This window comes from Danio rerio, chromosome 17 (assembly GCF_052040795.2).
Source record: "Danio rerio strain M-AB ecotype USA chromosome 17, GRCz13ab, whole genome shotgun sequence".
NCBI lineage: Eukaryota > Metazoa > Chordata > Actinopteri > Cypriniformes > Danionidae > Danio > Danio rerio.
In genome coordinates this window covers 33977412-33999627 of record NC_141037.1, presented here as the reverse complement: position 1 = coordinate 33999627, position 22216 = coordinate 33977412, and the positions used below count along the sequence as shown (strand labels likewise).

At 36.1% G+C, this 22216-nt stretch overlaps 3 protein-coding genes and 1 long non-coding RNA gene across 29 annotated transcripts in view; 1 reads left to right on the top strand and 3 right to left on the bottom strand.

Annotated features, from left to right (window-relative positions):
• The window catches only part of LOC147833119 (uncharacterized), a 127404-nt gene extending 112391 nt beyond the window's left edge, over window positions 1–15013 (bottom strand). For 10 of the 23 annotated variants that reach the window (XR_015513497.1, XR_015513491.1, XR_015513489.1 and 7 more), the window contains exons 1-2: window positions 14712–14836; window positions 4305–4382 (exon numbers count right to left, since the gene is read on the bottom strand). Coding sequence is in view for 1 of the 23 variants with exons in the window: in XM_087290744.1 (XP_087146870.1) it covers window positions 4305–4364 (60 nt within the window). In the remaining 22 variants the exon portion in view is untranslated. Of the gene's footprint in view, window positions 1–4304; window positions 4383–8922; window positions 9004–14711 lie in introns of those variants that run through there. The other 13 variants (XR_015513498.1, XR_015513499.1, XR_015513502.1 and 10 more) reach the window with 3 other exon arrangements.
• klf11b (Kruppel like factor 11b) lies at window positions 7053–14104 on the top strand. 3 transcript variants are annotated; one of them, XM_087289202.1, is made up of 5 exons: window positions 9160–10083; window positions 10702–11187; window positions 11276–11530; window positions 12402–13209; window positions 13410–14104. In XM_087289202.1, the coding sequence occupies exons 3-5, from the start codon at window positions 11285–11287 to the stop codon at window positions 13703–13705; spliced, it is 1350 nt and encodes a 449-aa protein (XP_087145328.1). In that variant the 5' UTR covers window positions 9160–10083; window positions 10702–11187; window positions 11276–11284; the 3' UTR covers window positions 13706–14104.
• Window positions 15014–15106: 93 nt separating the features above from the next.
• LOC147840000 (uncharacterized) lies at window positions 15107–17535 on the bottom strand. The gene is made up of 4 exons (XR_015945088.1): window positions 17076–17535; window positions 16658–16957; window positions 15871–16593; window positions 15107–15506 (listed from the first exon to the last, which is right to left on the bottom strand). It is a non-coding gene; the product is annotated as an uncharacterized LOC147840000 (long non-coding RNA).
• Window positions 17536–18464: 929 nt separating this feature from the next.
• Window positions 18465–22067, bottom strand: LOC137488117 (uncharacterized). Of its 2 annotated transcripts, none has more exons than XM_087290743.1 (3): window positions 21414–22067; window positions 21182–21237; window positions 18465–18865 (listed from the first exon to the last, which is right to left on the bottom strand). In XM_087290743.1, the coding sequence occupies exons 1-3, from the start codon at window positions 21816–21818 to the stop codon at window positions 18766–18768; spliced, it is 561 nt and encodes a 186-aa protein (XP_087146869.1). In that variant the 5' UTR covers window positions 21819–22067; the 3' UTR covers window positions 18465–18765. The 2 variants fall into 2 exon arrangements, 1 of the variants encoding a protein (XP_087146869.1); XR_015513485.1 differs by lacking the exon at window positions 18465–18865 and adding an exon at window positions 19736–19881 and having other exon boundaries at window positions 20621–21237.
• Window positions 22068–22216: the final 149 nt, after the last annotated feature.

The following is a 22216-nucleotide window of genomic DNA, read 5'->3' as shown; positions in this document are numbered from 1 at the left end:
GGAGACATCCAAAACATCCAGTGTTGGTGGTCCTCTGGGAATGTGGTTGAGAAACACTGAATTATTTTATATAGCTACTTTTGAGGAAAAAAATATTTGTTATTAAATTAGATATTAAAAATACATATGTTAATTTACACATTTCTGTATTTTGTAATTCGTGGTGCAATTATTCACATGTTCAAGTTGAATTATGGGACATTTATTTCTGCTTTGGTGACTTTTGATGTTGAAAATCTTTCACAAATACAGTTTCAAACATTGTTAAACTGTATAGATTATTATTCAATATCAAACTTTACCCAAAATGACCTAAACCCTACTGGGATATTCTCTATTCTGGGATATTGTCCATGTATAAGAACATTTATCAATGTCATAATTCGCTTAATTTAGTGCAAATATTGAGAATATGATGCAACTGTTGTATCCCGTACTCAATATTTGTGTCAAATGAAGTGAATCAAAGAGCTTAACCCATCTTTCAGCTTTTACCAGTACTCAGTGTTCTGTATATGTCTATGTGCACTTATTACCCATGGTGTTTAAAGTGCCCTTCGGACTGAACATATACACGGTCTGTGATTTGGAGCCTCACTAAAGATGTCTGATGACTTTAGAAGGTTCAACGGGTTTTTGTCCCACAATCACACTGTTGCATGCCTTAACGTCAATTACGTATTTTTCCATTTCATTAAAATAGTATAAAATCATGTTGATCCCTTGTAGGTTTAATTGTAGCATATTTATTTACATTTAGACATAAATGTAACATAAATGTACAGCTTGTATTAAACTTAGTACACTTATTTTGCAAATACATCTCATTGAACATTAGACATAATTAGACATAACCTATATAACTGCAGGTTAACTATGCTTATATAATAATAACTTTAACTGATAAAGTTATTAGTAATTAGTTAAAGTTAGTAACTAACAACTAGGCCCACACGGAATCTGCACGTGCATAAATCCACAGATTTACACAGTTTTTTAGCCCATCACCATCGATTCTATGCATTTACTTGTGTAAATGTGTGTAAATTTATATTTATCCAGTTTTTAAATTATTTGTCTAATATTATTGTGATTTATTGATAGAAATATTATAATATTCATATGATTCATTTAGAATACAGTTTCTAAAGTAAAATGTTATGTCCTTTAGTGGATATATTGTATGATAGACTTGCTTTGTTTACCAAATAAGTGGATTTAGATGGATTTGCATTGTAAACATCAAATACAAGTTAAAAACGTCTTATTTTTTATTCCATATATTCCATGATATTCCCAAAATCATTCCACATAAATCCACAGATTTTTTACATAATTATCCGCAAAATAGCAAAAAATGTCCCCAGATTTAGTCTAGTCCTACTAATAACCTTAACTTTTCTGCTTTTGATTGTAATGCAATAACGTGCACTGTTTATGAAGATGATCTGAAACAATAACTATTGTGAAGAGTGCTATACAAATAACCTTGAATTGAATAAACATATAAAGATTCATGCAAGTAAAATATCCAACTCACATTCTTTTTGTTTGTGGTATTAACCAAGAAACCTATTTCCTAATATACAACATTATCAACTGTCACAAAGATGAGTAAATAAAACATATTTTTCCTGCAGGTGTCCTTCCTCTCCACCTGTTGTTTATGGTTTTGATTGTCTTTTTTCAATAGGGGTGGAGCTTGTTTACGCAACATTTATTATTCAATGTTTTTTTCTACTTATCGCCTTTGTTATTTGCATGTGCATAAGTCTTGACCCTAGCAGACTACTATTACTCTTTTGTTGAATGATCTGTTTCTATTGTCCTCATTCACAGGTCACTCAATGCTACTGTAAGTATGCTAAATAGTAAATGTACACTACACTCTCAGAAATAAAGGTATACAAGCTGTTACTGGAGTGGTACCTTTTCAAAAGGAACCCATTTGTACTTGAAGGGTCCATTTTGGTACCTCAAAAGTATATATTAGTACCTACAGATTTTAAGAGGAAGACTTTTGTACTTTGTAGGTACTAATATGGACCCTTGAGGAATTAATATGGACCTTTTAGGTACAAATTTGTACCTATTGAAAAGATAGCACCTCAGTGACAGCTCACGTACCTTTATTTCTGAGAGTGTAGCATAAATGATTTGTGCATGCTCATTCAAAGCACTGAAAACAAACTGTTAGGCAACACGTATAAATCCAGAATCGAAACCCAATCTGGTTAATATAATTGAACTTCGTTTGCTTTGTGATCGAACACAATTAAAGATGTTCTGGGGATGTAACCTTTGTCGCATTTACATAAAAGTGTTACAGAACACCACTTATTTAATTTCCTTATGAACTATTCTAAAATGTTGATGAGTTATGGAAGTCTGGGAACATTTATGACATGCTATGGCATATACAGGTATTCTTCTTAATTTGACACAAATAAAATAGGAACTGATTATAGGTACATTTAAAAGAAGACTGGTTTTACATTTAAAAGTTTACTGGTTTTAAATGGTTTTCTTCATCTGTTTTGACCCAAATTTGTTTTGACCCAAGTCTGACAGTGACTTACTGACTGTTTATGACAGCAAAATGGGTATAACTTCTATGCACAACAACAGAGCAAAACTTTATGACTAAATTATGACTTGATCTCACGAAACAAATCATAAACTTACTAGTACTAAGTACACTGGTGGATAATACATTAAAATGATGTTGTTATTTTTTTTTAAACACCATCACCACAAAATCAAGGAACAAGTCTGGGTTTTCTGAAGGTATGAATCAATAGAGCAATGGAGAATACTGGAAAGTACAGCGATGAACCATGAATGAGAGGATCAGTATATTCTACGAATGACTTAATCTGTCAGGTTTGTCTAGTTTGTCAGGACTTCAGGAAATCAGTTGTATTCTAATTGTAAATAATGGTGTGCGACTCTGTCATAATCATAATTGTTGTTGTATCAATGGAAAAAAACTGGCATTAAAAAAAAACAAATTGTCATCTATTTTCCCAAAGATTAGCAAAAGCATGTCTTGAGAAACCAAAATACATTGAAGCCTATTAAAATTTAGTTAGAAAGACCCTATAAAAGCCAAACAAATGTTTTTTTAAAGATATAATATTAAGTAAAATCTTCTTCCCCAAGTTTAGCATGTGTGTGAAAAATGCTAATCAAATATTGATTTTATACAACAGTTCAACAAACAATAAGTTAATGCTGGGTGTTTGACAACTCGCATATCTAAAAGCAACAGTTTTGTTCCTGAATTATTTTAGTTTTTGGGTAAATCATATGTGTCAATGATTTAATGATTAAAGACAGAGACTAGCAGTGTGTCAAAGGTCACACACACACAGACCAAACAGTGGCATGGGAAAGTTGAATGCCAGGCTTTGAAACCTGTATACAGTAAACTATAGAAGTAAAGTGGTTCTCAACCACCCACCACATTGTGTATTTAAATTACGCACTTTGTTTGTCATAGCATGCTGTGCTCTGAGTGACATCATTCTAGGTTTTGGCTTTGTACGGTGGCACTGAATTTCAAAACACCATTAAAGTCAGAGTGACATAGAAGTTGCTGAGACTTTTACTTCAGTAAGTTGATGTATTTCTAAAACAGAAACAGATTATTAATTAGTGGGCGGAGCTTTCTTTTTGTGCTTTATTTCCTCAAAGAAAACTAACAGCAAAAGGGGTGTGGTTAAGAATATTGTGGCTGAAATGGTCAAACTGACCTCAACAGAGAAGAATCCCACTCCAAATCTTAAAGGAAATGATCAGATTTTGATTGAAGATTCTTATTTTTTCAGTGGATTAACATGCATGGATTAATTGTTCACCTAAACAATAACAATGTGCGCTAGCAAAACAAACACTGTAAATTTTGATTCAACACAGACTTTAAAATCTCTTTCTGTGAATGTGAAAACCAGAAAAATTCAAACCCAATCAGACTTTATTTTCTGTGCTTGACACTTGAGGTCGTATCTGTATTCATTTTTAAACTTGATAAAAAATTCTGATTAAATATTTTCGAAATCCGTGTGTAATGATCTTAACACAATCATGCTAGAAGCCAACTTCATTTTTGATTTCACAGGGATTAGAAATGTAACGTTCCAACATGACATTAAGTCACAAAAAAAAGTCACTACGCACAGCAGACCAGATGATCTTGTCAAATGTAACACTTAGCACCTCACATACCACAAAACAGGATCTGTTTTAAAACAAAACTGACATTTTGTCCCGAGCTTTGCCCTTTCACCCAGATACACACCCACCTCTAGTGAAGCAAGTGAGGAGTTTCTGTTGATCAGCCTGTTGTTGAGATCTGCGTACATCTGAATGGCCTGTATGTGCTGCCAAAACACACAAATGCACACGTACACGCACACACACACACACACACACACACACACCATTTAATAAAAACCGATGATTATCTAAGTTTTTGATCTAACTGTATTTAGATATAAATCACAAAAATATGAAAATTGAGCAGAAAATTGTAGTAAACAGATGACATCATGCTGTAATTTCAAAGTCCCTCAAATAGGAGAGCATATTGTGAGCATAATACAACAACAGCACAAGCACAGTAGTATATTTAACACGTCTATAAATACGTGACCTGTGCTCTTCTTTGGGTCGGAGCTGTTATGTGAGAACTGGAGTTGGGTGCTGGGAGGACTGGGACGGGCTGGGAATGGGGTGATGTGAATAGAATAACCTTTCCTCCAGTTTCCTTCCTTTCTCTCTCTCTCAGTCTGGCCCACTTATATCACAAACATGCCTCCCGCTCCTAACGTGACTCCTACACTTCCCAGTGCCGTTGGCAGAACACAGGCCGTTCACTGCTGAGCTTATGCGATGCTGACGCTCTTCTGCTGCCACAGAGCATGCTGCTTTACCAAGTGCCAATCAGCAGACAAACAGTCATGTGGCATCACTTGCGGTTCTGACTGCATTTGCAGCAGGGTTGAAAACTACATTTATTGCTAAGAGGTCAATTTTGCAGGAACTATTTCTTCATAGGGGCAGTGGTAGGTATGTGGCTTTAGAAAGTTCAAAAATTATACAGAAAAAGTTTTATAAGCCTGTTTAATTACCCTTCGACAATAAAATCACCTAGAATGAGAAGCTCAATATTGACCATATTTGGATTGGTCATGAATATTCATGACCTCTGCTCTGACACACTGCAGCTCATCACTACTTGCTCTCCTCTTTCTCTCTCTCTCTCTCTCTCTCTAACTCACACACACACACACACACACACACACACACACACACACACACACACACACACACACACACACGATGTACTCTGAAATAAACACTTGCAAAATATTCATGTTAACAATCTTTTTAACTGAAGTGGTGTAGAGGGTTTTTTTTTTTTATCTAGAAGGAGTAAGTAAGATATCTCTAAGCCAATAGAGTAGCCTAATTTACGCCTGAGTTGTGTTCTGGATTACATATAGACTAAATTATAAATATACTTAACGTATGTGACCCACAGAGAAGTATTTTGAATTGCATTTTGAGGCTTTAATGTATTAAGACACATGCAGGAATCAATATTTAACCCTGCATGAACAGATGCGTTTAGGATGATTATTGGCATCCTTTCACTCCAGAAAAAAAATGACAGTAAGAATATAACTACTCTAGCCTATAATGTTGAATATAACACAGGAAGGAATGCGTGTCTAACAAAATTCTTCAGAATTATGAAGAGTTATATTGTGTTGTCATTACTGCCCTGTGCATTGAGGATTAGTTTAAAGTATATACAAAATATATCGTTTTAACAGCAGGCCTACACATAATATTATTATTGCTTTTTTTTTTTTTTAGGGGGTGTCCACCTTTTATTGGGATAGGACAGTAGATATTACAGACATGACTGTATTGGGACCAGAGAGAGAGGAAAGGTTACCAAAATTCCTTGAGCCAGAACTCGACCTCAGGTTACCTTGAGCACCACAGTGCTTTTGTCAGCGCACTTAACTATAAGGCTATTGTCGCCGACACTGTTGTTTTTTTTAATCATATGTTTCAGAAATAACAGTAATAATATAAACTTTATTTAGACATACAATGTCAAGCATACAATATCAATGGCCCTAATTCTTACATATTACATTATTTTTCCTTATGTGTAACCTTAAGGTTATTAACCTTGCATAAATATTTAGATCAATGTTAGATGGGTGGGGTGGGAGGTAGGGTTTTGAATTCCTTTTTGTAGTTATCTAAATTGTACTAATATTTGTAGCAATAACAAACTGTGAGTACTTCCAAGAGAATTTTGATATATAATCCATCTCTTTCTTAGGATTTAGGCGGTACTGTGTGTATATGAAAGCGTTTTCAATGAAAATGAAGAGTTTTTTAAAAAACGTACGGTATATTAACTTTATTACAGAGCTTACATTATTTTAGTTTCCTATCTTTTTATATTAATGACATATTATGAATTATTACAACCATTTATTCAACATGTTTTTTTACACTTACAAACATTTGAGAGCATGTTGTTTTGGTCACACTTTATTTTGATGGTCCAATTTAAGTTACATTGCATCTACATGCCAACTAATTCTCATTAGATTATAAGTAGACAGTTAGGTTGGGGTTAGTGTAAGTTGATGAGTACTCGCAAAGTGCCTTATAGTCAGTTAAATGTCTGTTGAAGGAGCAGTATCAATAGATATTAAGCTGACGGTCTACTAATACTCAAATGGACCATCAAAATAAAGTGTTACCGTTGTTTTTACTATTTTACTAATACATTTCCTCATTTATTATTACTGTCAAAAATATAACTAATTTATATTCAAGCAGGCAAACTCAAAAGGCAATTTAGGCCTGCAGAAATAATTATAACATCTTTTTCCATCTGCATCACCTATTTTAAGCAAAGACTCGTGCGTAATGCAAGTTTTTAAATGATTCCCTGGCAGCCGAAATGACTGATAAAGAGCTTAAAGTGGAGATAAAATGCTTGGAAGCCTGACAGCATTGGAGCTCAGTCTCTCAGTATCAGAGTGTATTTGTGGCATGGACTGAAAGAGATATTCCCTGAACAGATTTTCCTTTCGAAGAACAGCCGCTCTTATACAGCACTTTTACAGCATCATCTATCACCTGTAGCGACTGTGATCAGAACATCCTGACATTTTCCAGGATGATTTGGTTTAACATCGACTTGCTTAAATGTCACTGCTTCTGAGAGCAAATGTATGAGTTCCAGACACCCCATCCTCTCAGAGAGGGTGTGACGAAAACACTATGAATTCAGGCAAGACAAGAGCATATTAGACACATTATAAAAACAGAGAGGGTGACATTCCTATCACAACTATATGAACTATTGTCTGGTTAAAGACCATTATATGGATTCAAATCAGAACAGAGATTAAGGTAAGATATATTAAATTGTAAACAAATATAAAATTAAATATTATTAGAGCTGTTGTTCTTTCATGTTTAAGATGTATTGCATGTTAATTGCAGAGCCTGCAAATATTCAATCTTATCAGGGGCTAAAGCATTGTAATTTACACACATTACAGCAAGTTTATATATTATAATGCAGAAGGAATCAACAGAAATGTCCATATTAAAATCAAACTAACATAGTTTAAATATTTTAAAAGAATGCAATGTTATGTTTGGAATTTATTAGATTTTACTTATGTGTGAATGTATTCACAATTTTTAAGCATATATGGAGTTAAAGTTTCACCTCAAAATGTTGAAAGGCATTATGGTATATAATATCTGTTTGTAAATTACAAAAAAATATATATAGATATCTAAAGATTGGCAAATTAAAAGCAACTAAATGCATCAAAAGTAAAATAATAATAATAATAAATCCCTTATTTTGTCTTTTTACTCTAAACAATGGGTCAAATACACTGCAAAAAAATGCTTTTCTTACATGAAAAAACTTTTTGTCTTGATTCCAGTTTAAAAATTCTTAATTCAAGAGACATTTTCTAGACAAGTAAAAAATACTGTCTTGTTTTAAGAAATAATATGTCAAAATTTTGTGAGTTTTTCCTTAAAACAAGCAAAATAATCTGCCAATGGGGTAAGCAAAGTAATCTTGTTTTTCCTTCTGGCATTAGATTATTTTTCTTACCCCATTGGCAAATTATTTTGCTTGTTTTAAGAAAAAAAATAATAATTTTGTCATGGTATTTCTTAAAATGAGAATATATGTTTTGCTTGTCTAGAAACTGCTTCTCGATTTAAGAATTTTTAGATATTTAGAATCTAAGCTAAAAAGCATTTTTGCAGTGTGTGAAAACAACCGGGCAAACATTTTATTCAAATTTGAATTGTCAAAATACAGAACAGAATTTGCAATGTTTAAATATAATAAAAAATAAATATGTCATTAGCTGCAATATTTACAAGCTGACATTTTTTTTTTGAATTTAATGTGGATAAGTACGTTGTTTTGCTAAGACAATTGGCAAAATGTTTGTGATTTTATTGCAAAGAATATTGATGATCATATCATATTGATCATCATTAATCATTCAACACTGATAAACACTTTGATGCATGCTGTTATGCTATTTTATTGTTAGTTCAGGTAAAGAAAACTAATTATGTGAATAAATGAAACCATACTGTAAAGTGCACAAACTAAAGTGTGTTCAAGCTGCAAGTCGACGGTTAAACCACTAATCCACTCATCTTTATCAACATGAATCGCTGTTACATGAATACAATTAGTTTGACGTCATGTCATTGAACGCTGAAGTGATCAAAAAACGTGAGCTTCTAAAAATAAATGCGCGTTTGTGTTGCTCCACTTTGGCTTCTCGTGCTGTGTTGCATCGCCATTACATGTTTAAGCTGACCAGACGCACAAACCTTGTTCACTATTAACTGCTGCTCCTAAAGGCTGTGACCTTTCGCCCAGATCCGGACTCTTCAGTTCAGCAAGTTTACAGTGACACCGCTGACTCCCAGCACACGCCCACCGGCAGCCACGCACCCCCGCTCCACCAATCGTGCGCCAATCACGCACTGATCACGCGTCGGCCTTCACACCATTGGTCAAGGTCTCACACACATTTGTTTTTCATTGGTGGCGTGTTGCCACCCGCCAGACTGTTGTGAATTTTGTTTTCTATTTTTTTCTGGAGCTTGTTTTACTCAGCTGCTGGTAAAGGCGCACTGAATTCCGGCGTGAGTCGCGTCACCGAGCGGGCGGAGCAGCTCTGTGTCTTTGTTCTGCTCTACTTTTCATTTAAGAATTTTTTCTTACGTTCTGATCAATGTCAACACGCCAGTTTACGAACATGGAAGAAATATGCAAGGTAAGCGCGGAATATTTAAGTATGTAAGATTTATATTAGTGTAAAACTGTAATATTTGTGAAATGGCTTGCTTACAGTTAGCTGACACTGGCTGGGCATTGTTTATTATGTTTTACTGGTACTGAGACGCATGACGTCAACTCTCACTTAAATATTACATTGTAACTACGTTATTTATCTCCGCATCATGAAATTTAACATTGTATCGAGTTGTTGTAAACTTCTGCAAACATGAAGCTGTTCGCTCTAACTCATTAGAGTTGACTTATAATAATATTACCTTTGGTATAATATATTGTTATGTGTTATACAATCATAAACAATGCTTTTAAGGATTTACCGGCATCGCCTCATTTAACCTTTAATTTAAATGAAAGCAAGTATTTATTGTGGAACACTTATTTTCTTGTTTTGAATGAACATATACGCGTGTAAGTTATATTAAGTTCAGATGCAAAAAACTCCAAGTGCCATCTGGAATTTTCTTCTACAATGAGCATTTTTCTCAGCCTCTCATGTTTATGTTTAGTTATTTTAATGTTAAACGCGATGAAAAAAACTATCCTGTGCCATAAAAGAGAAATTACTGAATCGAGACAAAGGAACCTAAGGAAATTGGTAAAATTAGAAGTAAATTTCAGATGGCACTTAGAGGTTTTTGCATCTAAACTGATCATAAATATAAATAATATATAATATTTGGTGCACAAAAGTCACATTCTACTGTAATGAAACCATACTGTAAAGTGCACAAACTAAAGTGTGTTCAAGCTGCAAGTCGACGGTTAAACCACTAATCCACTCATCTTTATCAACATTGTATCGAGTTGTTGTAAACTTCTGCAAACATGAAGCTGTTCGCTCTAACTCATTAGAGTTGACTTATAATAATATTACCTTTGGTATAATATATTGTTATGTGTTATACAATCATAAACAATGATTTTAAGGATTTACCGGCATCGTCTCATTTAACCTTTAATTTAAATGAAAGCAAGTATTTATTGTGGAACACTTATTTTCTTGTTTTGAATGAACATATACGCGTGTAAGTTATATTAAGTTCAGATGCAAAAAAACTCCAAGTGCCATCTGGAATTTTCTTCTACAATGAGCATTTTTCTCAGCCTCTTATGTTTATGTTTAGTTATTTTATGTTAAGCGCGATGAAAAAATCTATCCTGTGCCATAAAAGAGAAGTTACTGAATCAAGACAAAGGAACCTAAGGAAATTGGTAAAATTAGAAGTAAATTTCAGATGGCACTTAGATGTTTTTGCATCTAATCTGATCATAAATATAAATAATATATAATATTTGGTGCACAAAAGTCACATTTTACATTATTTGCACTTTTATGTTACATCAATGCATTAAATTATGTGAAGCACTGAGGTGGACTGAGATGAGAGCATACTGCTGTATAGAAGTCAATCACGTGTACAGAACCTTATTGACCCTGCTGTAAAAAAAAAAGTGGATGCTGCTCGCTAATGGTGTTATTTCTGAAGAGCAGCGGATGGGAGGGGCGTCACTGTCAGTCAAAGTTTTCTGGCCTCTGGCAGTTTTGAGCAGTTCCCGTGTCTATCAGGGGGTTTCAAGTTTTGCTCACAGCCATTTCGCATGGCCAGCTTGTGAGCACGTCATTGTTTTGGCTTTATTTGGCAGTGGGAGGTGACTTGAGCGTAGTGAGAGAGGGTCCCTCCAGACAGGCTGCATTAAAAAGGGCTCCTCTGTTGCACTGTCATACTGCTTCTGGATCCATGAATAGATAAAGACAGAGAAAGACTCATTCAGATCCACCCAGCAGCTGAGCTGTATGTCTCACAACAACCAGAAGACTTCCTTTCACCCTTAATAAAAAACGTTACTTGATTATTTTTTTTTATTTTTTGTGGTTCTCAGGGAGCTCGGATGGAGGTCTGTGAAGATTTTTTAGACGTGAAGAAGAACAGTGAATACTCTTCATGCAGTGCTCTGGAATACAATGATCTTGAGGCTGCTGAAGCCCTGGTTTACATGAGCTTCTGGAGTCAGATGTCTCCAAAACCCAACGTCTTCAAACCTCGTCCTCTCACGCCAGCGTCAGACTCCTGTGATTCCCTCCTGCACCCTGAACCACCAGAAACCCCAAAGGATTTCGTCTCGCTCTCTTCCCTGGTAAGTCTGCTAGAAGATAAATTATGTTCACTTCAAGCTCTGTTTAATTTGTCAACATTCACACCGGCGAACCTCACACTGCTTTGGCGCCACACGGTGTAACTCAAAGCTCTTATCAGAACCTGATTTGTTTGCTGAAAACTTTGGGAGGGTTTTATGGCACCCTGGACAGGTGGCAGTCTTGAGATAAGCTACATCTGCAAATTGAACTTCAGCACAGGCTTCTTCACTGTAATTGCATGGCTTACTTTGTGCCATAATGATGCTGAGAGATGAACGGACAAAACTGAACAGCTGTGAAGCCAGCAGGGACCGAGAAATTCCACAGGTTGATTTAGTTATTTGCCAAAGACCTTGATTTTTAGGCATGTACGAGTATTAAATTGGATTTCTTAAGTAAATTAGAAAAAATATCATTAAATGTACGGCATATGCTAAATATTGCCTTTAACATTGTTGTTTAGTTATTTATGTTTTTTATTATTTAAGTGGAAAAATATATAATAAAAAAAGGAATTTAATCTAGTATAAATCATAACAATTTAGAGATCGCAACATTCCAAAATGATCAGCTTATTGGCCAATTTATTACTGGGGCATTGTGATAAATAGATAGATAGATAGATAGATAGATAGATAGATAGATAGATAGATAGATAGATAGATAGATAGATAGATAGATAGATAGATAGATAGATAGATAGATAGATAGATAGATAGATAGATAGATAGATAGACAGACAGACAGACAGACAGACAGACAGACAGACAGACAGACAGACAGACAGACAGACAGACAGACAGACAGACAGACAATATTGTACAAGTACTATACGCACATCCTAACAATAATTGTCCTCTTTACCTGCAGTGCATGACCCCACCTCACAGTCCCAGCTTTACTGAGACCTCCAACATCACATCAGTGCCAGCTTCTCCCTCCCCACTTACCCGGCCCTGCCCCAGCCTCCCCAGCCCCCAGAGATCTGCATGCCCCACCATGGCCTCCATCACTCAGGTGCCCTCCTCCGGACATCCCACAGAAAGGACCACACCCCCACCCTGCAGAGCCATGGCAACCAGCGTAATCCGCCATACGGCCGACAGCTTCCTTTACCAGAACATTCCACAAGCTGTCCAGCCACAAAAGACTGAGAAAGCTCCCTCATCACCTAGCTTGTGCCACCAGCCCCTCATAGACACCACAACAGCATGTCAAAGCAGCAGATCTCCTTCAAAGGAGGAAAAGCTTTTCATTACATCCTCAACTCCTCAGTCGCCACCTCCAACCTCTAGCCCACCAATCATATGCCAGATGTTCCCCATGGCCCAACCTGGAGTCATTTCAGCCACGTTTATTCAGAAGCCCAGCCCTGGGGTGAAGTCTATCCTACCACAGCCGCTCCTGATGAGCTCTCCGGTGCCTCAGGGGACAGTGATGTTTGTGATGCCCCAGTCGCCAGTATCTTCAACTCAACAGTGCCAGCAGACTGTTATGACCCTAGGCAACACCAAGCTCCTGCCTCTGGCTCCCGCTCCTGTTTACGTGCCCTCAGGGCAGAGCAGCGCCACACAGGTCGACTTTTCCCGCAGGCGCAACTATGTCTGCAATTTCCCAGGCTGTCGGAAAACTTATTTTAAAAGTTCTCACCTGAAGGCACATCTCAGAACCCATACAGGTAAATATAGACCTCAACCTCTAAAGCAAGGGTCACCAACTCTGCTTTTGGAAAGCTACAGTCCTGAAAAATTCAGCTCAAACTGATAGTTGGAGTTGGATTTAAAAAGTGTGCAGAACTGTAGCTCTCCAAAATAAGATCATTGCTCTTACGTCTTGGTAAAGTCGGTTATCTAACATGTCTTCTAATATGTCTTCCAGGAGAGAAACCTTTCAGCTGCAATTGGGAAGGCTGCGATAAGAAATTTGCACGCTCTGATGAGCTCTCTCGGCATCGGCGAACACACACAGGCGAGAAGAAGTTTGTCTGTCCGGTGTGTGAACGACGATTTATGCGCAGCGACCATCTCACCAAGCACGCACGTCGACACATGACCACCAAGAAGATCCCATCTTGGCAAACAGAGGTGCGGAACCTCAACAAGATCACCGCAGCCAAGACTTTGCCCACTGGCACAGCACTGCCAGTCAGCATGTTGCTGCCAGCCTCAAACTGACTCTGATGGAGACTGAACTTTCAGAGATGATATGCAAGGACTCATTTTACGACTGCTGAATCTCTCGTGAGCAAAAAAAATCGATTTATGCACTGGACTCCTGTCTTTTTTGCTGCACATATTTCGCACTCTGCAATGGAACATTTTGTTTACTATTGTGTAAAAGATTTATGCACTCTTTTGCCAAAGTCTTTGTACTATGTTTGTCTTAAAAATATTCCTTTTTCTTCTCTTTTGTATACCTTTATATGTACAGATCTAGCTGAAATATCTAGTGGGGCTACACACAATTAGAAAAAGGAAAATATATAAAAATGTATATGTGGATAATTATCTACACTGTGATTATCATATAGAACTTTTATTTAATACATTTTTTTATTAAACAATGACGATTAAGTGTGTTTTGAGTGTTGTTTTTATACTTAAAAGCTTATAGAAAAAGAAGTCCTAAATCCGCAGCTCCTAAAATATTCAGCAGTTTCATTGATGTGGGTTTGGGCCGGAGTGTTTTTGCTGTACTTCAGTTCTTCTGCTTGCTGCTCTTGGCAGTAAATGAACTTACATTCTCACATTGCTGACACACCCATGATGCACCCACTTCCTGTTGGATTCGTAAGAGTCCTGGATCTTTTGTTTCGGGCATCTATCCATTATCTCAACAGCAAGCTAACACAGGCCATTAGATCATAGGAATAGTAAAAACTTCATAACATTACTTTTTGTTTATAAGACACTCACCTAAATGAATAAATCATTTATTCTTAAGGCAGGTTAAGTAGATTCAGCTGACATGTTTGATTAATTCTCATAGACTTTGGGTAAATGTTGTTTTGTGTAACTTTAGTATATGTCAGCATAAAGACTTTGATTCATCCTTAAAGATCATTCATTTGCCAAACACATGGAGTTTCAGCGAGGAAAAACAACCCAGCTTATATTAGTTTTGGACATGACACAGCAAAATTACGAGAGAAAAAAAAAGCTTGTTTTGTTCATAGCTTACCACTGGCTGATAATAAACGGCGTGCTTTCCAGTAATACAAATGCTCCCACAGAGATTGAGACCGGATGTCTGTTATTACTGTTCATAGCTCACGCCACAGTCACATTTTTAAAAAGGAAAAGTATGCAGTTGTGTGCTCCATTACTCAATTAAATCAAGGACCAATCCGTTTGCAAGACTAACTGTAGTGGTGGGAGGCGCGACCAATCAGCTTTCAGATCGGTGCCCCGCCTCCTGCCTTACTGACCCACTTTGGCAGGCACTTTTTTCCAGGGGTTTCAGTACAGCGTAACCGATATTACGTCATCGAGTGGGCGTGGTCTATCTGTGAATTTGCATAGGTCACGGATCATGCGCAGATTGTGAAAACAGCCGTTTGATTCAAATACCTGTACGTATTAGCAGGGGTTTCGTGTCCAATACCTTTTATATGCAGTACTTTAAAATAGCTGTCCTGATCGCAGGTGTTTCATGTGAATCAGTGTATGTTATATTAAACAAATTAACTTAAGATACCTCTCAGATTACATTAATACTGTTATAACTTAAGATACCTGTCCCGATCCCAGGGCTTTTGTGTCAAATACTTTATATATCATAAACAGTAACATCAGATACCTGTCCTGATCCCAGGGGTTACATGTATGATCACTTTTATATTAGTTAACATCAGATACCTGTCCTGATCTCAGGTGTTTCATGTATGATCACTTTTATATACAGTAACATCAGATACCTGTCCTGATCCCAGGGGTTTCACGTATGATCACTTTTATATTAGTTAACATCAGATACCTGTCTTGATCCCAGATGTTTTATGTATGATCACTTTTATATTATATACATTAACATCAGATACCTGTCCTGATCTCAGGGGTCTCATGTATGATCACTTTTATATACAGTAACATCAGATACCTGTCCTGATCTCAGGTGTTTCATGTATGATCACTTTTATATACAGTAACATCAGATACCTGTCCTGATCCCAGGGGTTTCACGTATGATCACTTTTATATTAGTTAACATCAGATACCTGTCTTGATCCCAGGGGTTTCATGTATGATCACTTTTATATGCAGTAACATCAGATACCTGTCCTGATCCCAGATGTTTTATGTATGATCACTTTTATATTATATACATTAACATCAGATACCTGTCCTGATCTCAGGGGTCTCATGTATGATCACTTTTATATACAGTAACATCAGATACCTGTCCTGATCTCAGGTGTTTCATGTATGATCACTTTTATATACAGTAACATCAGATACCTGTCCTGATCTCAGGGGTTTCATGTATGATCACTTTTATATTATATACAGTAACATCAGATACCTGTCCTGATCTCAGGGGTCTCATGTATGATCACTTTTATATACAGTAACATCAGATACCTGTCCTGATCTCAGGGGTTTCATGTATGATCACTTTTATATTATATACAGTAACATCAGATACCTGTCCTGATCTCAGGGGTCTCATGTATGATCACTTTTATATACAGTAACATCAGATACCTGTCCTGATCTCAGGGGTCTCATGTATGATCACTTTTATATACAGTAACATCAGATACCTGTCCTGATCTCAGGGGTTTCATGTATGATCACTTTTATATTACATACAGTAACATCAGATACCTGTCCTGATCCCAGGGGTTACATGTATGATCACTTTTAAATATATTAACATCAGATACCTGTCCTGATCTCAGGTGTTTCATGTATGATCACTTTTATATATATTAACATCAGATACCTGTCCTGATTCCAGGGGTTACATGTATGATCACTTTTATATATATTAACATCAGATACGTGTCCTGATTCCAGGTGTTTCATGTATGATCACTTTTATATACAGTAACATCAGATACCTGTCCTGATTCCAGGGGTTTCATGTATGATCACTTTTATATTACATACAGTAACATCAGATACCTGTCCTGATCCCAGGGGTTACATGTATGATCACTTTTATATTAGTTAACATCAGATACCTGTCCTGATCCCAGGGGTTTCATGTATGATCACTTTTACATATATTAACATCAGATACCTGTCCTGATCCCAGGGGTTTCATGTATGATCACTTTTATATTACATACAGTAACATCAGATACCTGTCCTGATCCCAGGGGTTTCATGTATGATCACTTTTATATACAGTAACATCAGATACCTGTCCTGATCCCAGGGGTTTCACGTATGATCACTTTTATATTAGTTAACATCAGATACCTGTCCTGATCCCAGGGGTTTCATGTATGATCACTTTTATATACAGTAACATCAGATACCTGTCCTGATCCCAGGGGTTTCATGTATGATCACTTTTATATACAGTAACATCAGATACCTGTCCTGATCTCAGGTGTTTCATGTATGATCACTTTTATATTAGTTAACATCAGATACCTGTCCTGATCTCAGTTGTTTTGTGTATGATGACTTTAAATAAAAATAGAAAATAAATATGAGTTATGTTAATTAACTAAGATCGAGAAAGAAAAATTATCCACGGTTTATTACAGAAAAATGTGGTATTTATTTGTTTAAACATGACTGAATACCATATTTTAAACTACAAAAACACGGTTAATCTTACCACAACCATTATTACTTGGTTTACGTTACCATGGAAGTACAAATCAGAGACAGTAAAACGGAGTAAAACGAGGTCATCTGTTTTTGCTAATGAAATCTTTAAAATATAACATTATAAAAACAAAAAAAAAAATAACCTGTATGATTGTTTTTTTCCTTCGTTATCCACCGCGGTAGGTTCTTTATCCATAATCATCCGGTTTGAAATGACCGCGCTAAAAAAGAACATGTACTGCGCATGATCGGTGACCTCTCAGTATTGTTTTTTTTTTCTTTAAGGGGGCGTTTCCCAAACGCCGACCAAGCCACGCCCATTTTACGTCGTGGTAATGAAACCCCTGGAATTTAGTGCATGCCGACCGACTTTCCCCAACTGTGAAAACGCCATGATCGATCGTCCATCAATATAGCAACAGCGACACCGTGTGTTTAACATCACTTTTTCTTTAGCTTAGATGAGTGAAAATGTAATATTCAATTAATTCTATAAGCCAAGTTATTTAATTGTTAAAAAATAAGACATGAATGGATTAATAAATTATATAAAACAGGATAAAATAGAAAACAAACCAAACCGAACAGTCTTCAATTTTGTGAATTTTTTTGACGTTTGTTTGGTGAGTTCTCAAACATATCAATAGTTTATATTTAACAATTCAACAAGTCTAGTTCCCACATAATGGAGATAGTATAATGTTTTCATAAAAATTGTTTAACTTTACGTACTGAATTGTCATCTCAGAAAAAAAATACACTTAGAGTATCAATGTTGACAAAACAATCCTATTTTCCACACATGTAGTTCACATTTTTCTGGTGTTCCTATAAACTCAGTGACACAATGTCTGGAGAAAGGTGAAATGCAGAACAGCATCTGTTTGTATGATTTTCATTGCGTTCCTCAAAAGAAATTGTGTCCAGCAAGATGGAGGCTATTTAATCTGGCAAACATACATCAGGGTGGTTCAGTATAGTCAGGGGGCCTCCATGAAACCACTAAAACTGCTGATGTGCATTCCTGTCATAGACGGGTGGAGGATTTTGGAAATGTGGTCAGGAAATGGAACTAAATTATCCACTTCATATGTTTTTCTCTCAGGAAGCTGTTTTACAGCATATAAAAAAGTCTGAAAAGTAAAACTTTTATTCCTTTCTTTCTTTATTAAAATAATCATTTAAATTCCATCCTGAACTTTGATGGATGAACAGTTAAGGCACAGACGTCTATAACAAAATTTCATAAAACACATAAATACTTGAATATCTATGCCTCAAAATATAAAAATAATACAAATAATAATAATAATAATGTGTTGTACTGATAAGCAAGTAATTGTTTTCATAAATCTGAAAAAAAAAAAACATAATGTGTTGTACTGATACATCAATAATTATTTTCAAAAATCATTTTCTGTTTGTGTCTCAGAAGATTAGCATGTCCATTAACTAAAATCCCTCTCAATTGTGTTCATGAGGTCCTCTTCTGAAGCATCATAGATGATAGGAAAAGACAGAAACGAGCCACCATCAATTCCATAACCTCTATTAAAAAAGAAAAGATAATTTCAGAATTAATACAGGGGTTTTATCTTTTTAAGAGACATCTACAATCATTATATGCTAATTTATTTATTGTTAAATATAGTTAACACATCAATATGTATTTTCTTCTAATTAACCACTACAAAAGATGTTATTACTGCAGCTTTTATTACTTTTCAATACACATTTAATGTCATTAAATGATCAAATGTATCATACAATTCCTTGTCATATTTCTTTTAATTAACCACTCAAAATAAATGAAAATGTATGCATATAAAAATGTTTAATAATAAAACATGGGCGTCACGGTGCCGCAGTGGGTAACACAATTGCCTCACAGCAGGAAGGTCACTGGTTCGAGCCTTGGCTGGGCATTTCTGTGTGGAGTTTGCATGTTCTCCCTGTGTTGGTGTCGGTTTCCTCCGGGTGCTCCGGTTTTCTCCACAAGGCCAAAGACATGCACTATAGTTGGATTGGGTGAGCTGAAATTGTCCGTAATGTGTGTGTGTGTGTGAATGAGTGTGTATGGATGTTTCCCAGAGAGAGGTTGCAGCTGGAAGGGTATCCGCTGCATAAAACATATGCTGGAAAAGATGATGGTTCCTTCCGCTGTGGTGACCCCAGATTAATAAAGGGACTAAGCCAAAAAGAAAATGAATGAATGAATAATAAAACATCTAAAATCCTGAATAAAATGTATCTTAAAACAAATAAATATTTTTGAAGGGATAGCCAGCCAAAAAACTAATACATAAATCAAATTCTATTAATAATTATATAAATAATATTATATATTTTGGAGGCTACCTAAAATTGATATGTTTCCTTGTGAGATCAGGCTGGACTGGACTAGGCTTTTTAATTTTTGAGAATACTTTTGTGCGCACGTAAAAACAACACAAATGATGATTAACGCAGCAGAGGCTGAGTTAGTTTTTTCTCAGTGTCAGTATAGGGCGCATGTTCACAAGCTCTGTGCACTGATATACAGTTGAAGTCAGAATTATTAGCCCCTCTCAATTATTAGCCCTGCCTGTTTATTTTTTCCCCAATTTCTATTTAATGGAGAGAAGATTATTTTCAACACATTTCTAAACATAATAGTTTTAATAACTTATTTCTAATAACTGATTTATTTTATCTTTGCCATGATGACAGTAAATAATATTTTATTAGATATTTTTCAAGACACTTCTATACAGCTTAAAGTGACATTTAAAGGCTTAACTAGGCTAATTAGGTAAATTAGGTAGGACAGGTTAAGGTAATTAGGCAAGTTATTGTATAACAATGGTTTGTTCTGTAGACTATGGAAAAATATATATAGCTTAAAGCAGGGGTCACCAATCCTGGTCCTGGAGGGCCGGTGTCCCTGCAGGGTTTAGCTCCATCTTGCCTCAACACACCTGCCTGGATGTTTCAAGTATACCCAGTAAGACCTTGATTAGCTTGTTCAGGTGTGTTTGATTAGGGTTGGAACTAAAATCTGCAGGACACCGGCCCTCCAGGAACAAGTTTGGTGATCACTTGCTTAAAGGGACTGATAATATTGACCTTTTATTCTAGCAGAAATAAAACAAATTAGACTTTCTCCAGAAAAAAAAAAAAAATGATCAGATATACTGTGTAAATGTCCTAGCTCTGTTAAAAATCGTTTGGGAAATATTAAAAAAGAAAAAGAAATTCAAAGGGGGGCTAATAATTCTGACTTCAACGGTATCCCAGATGCCTGTTGAATAATGTCATTATTACCTGTTGCTGTATGCGCACACAAACGTTTTCTTTTAGCTTGATATTATTGTGATTTAACCACTGAAGGCATGTGGTCTGTTTTGAGGATTTTTTGGTATTTTTATCTCAATGAGTTTGCAACTCTGCTGTCTATGAAGGACGAGGAAACTCTCTGGGTTACAGTAAAATATATATATATTTTTGTTGTTCTAAAGATGGACTAAGGTTGTGGGGGGCTGAAATGACATGAGGGTGATAAAGAAAAGTGAGAATACAAAGATTTTCACTTTCAGTCAACTTCTGAAAATGATCAAATACATTGCTAGACAAAAAAAAGACCATAGAATATCATAGTTAAAGTTATGATTACTTTTTTTAATATGAATAAATTTTAAATCAATAAATATTAAAACATAAAATGCACAAATGAAATACATCACTATTTATTCAAGATCAACATTTTAATTAACATTGCACACTAGTTCTCTGAACGGAACACTGCACTAGACACAACCTAACTGCTTTCAGTGGAAATGATGTGTGTCACTAAGTTGAGATCAATAATTGATGAAATACACTTACTGTGCTGTTGCTGGGCTCTCTGGGTTGGCACAACTCATCTCCTTAGGAGGCCTGACCTGTTCAGAAATCCAGGAAATAGATAGGGATTACATTCTTAATGACTTAATAGTTTCGAGCCCATTAATTATTCAGTTCACTCAATTGTCAACCGTTGAGTCATTGGTCATGTGGGTAAAAAGATAAGATTTTATTTTCTAGAGAAGTAAAATGTTAAAAGCAACATCAGCCCTACCTTTTCATGAACGTTTGAGGTTGGTTTGTTCACTGGGTTCACTTTATTTTTCTCATGTGTTCTCCTGCCACTGTAAACCTGGTCGTCGACCTGTATTTTGGCATTGTAAAGCCCAGTTGTCTTTGGCATCTTATGGGACGTCCTGTTCAGCGTCAGGTCACACTCTGCGAGGATTCTGTCCATTTCATCCCCGAGGTCTTCGGCTGAAAACTCAGAGTCCTGCCCTTCACTGTTACAATCCGACTGGACTCTTCTCCTGACGGAAAAGCGCCGTTCTGAAGTTTGTCTGTTTGACGGACCAAACAAACGACTTCCATCCCGCTGACTCTCGCTGATGCTGGGGTCCTCTCTCTCTTTATCTGTCACAGGTGCGACTTTTTTCATCCTGCTTTTTACTGTGCCCATATTTCAGATAAAACATTTTTCACAACACTGTTGCCATTTTCTGCATGCGCCCACCAAATGTCCCAGCGGCTAAACTTTCCAATATGACAAGAAGACTCAAACTTTAACAATTTATGGGGTAATCAAAGTGGAATCGCGCAAAAAGGATGTTATACTCGAAAAGTCTTCTTTTTATCTTGTTAAATTTAATTCTGCATGGTGTTGCACCCAGTGACGCGACGCAGCAAAAACTACAACGCTCTCATAATCAGAGAACGCATGACGCGTCTGTCAGAGTTGTGTATGACGTAGGCTCTCATCTAACCAATCAGAGACTTTGTTTACAAACTGAAAGCGTCGCGTTCACCTCTGCCATCTGTCATAATAATATGAGTGAATTGGATCTGTAGTTGTAACAG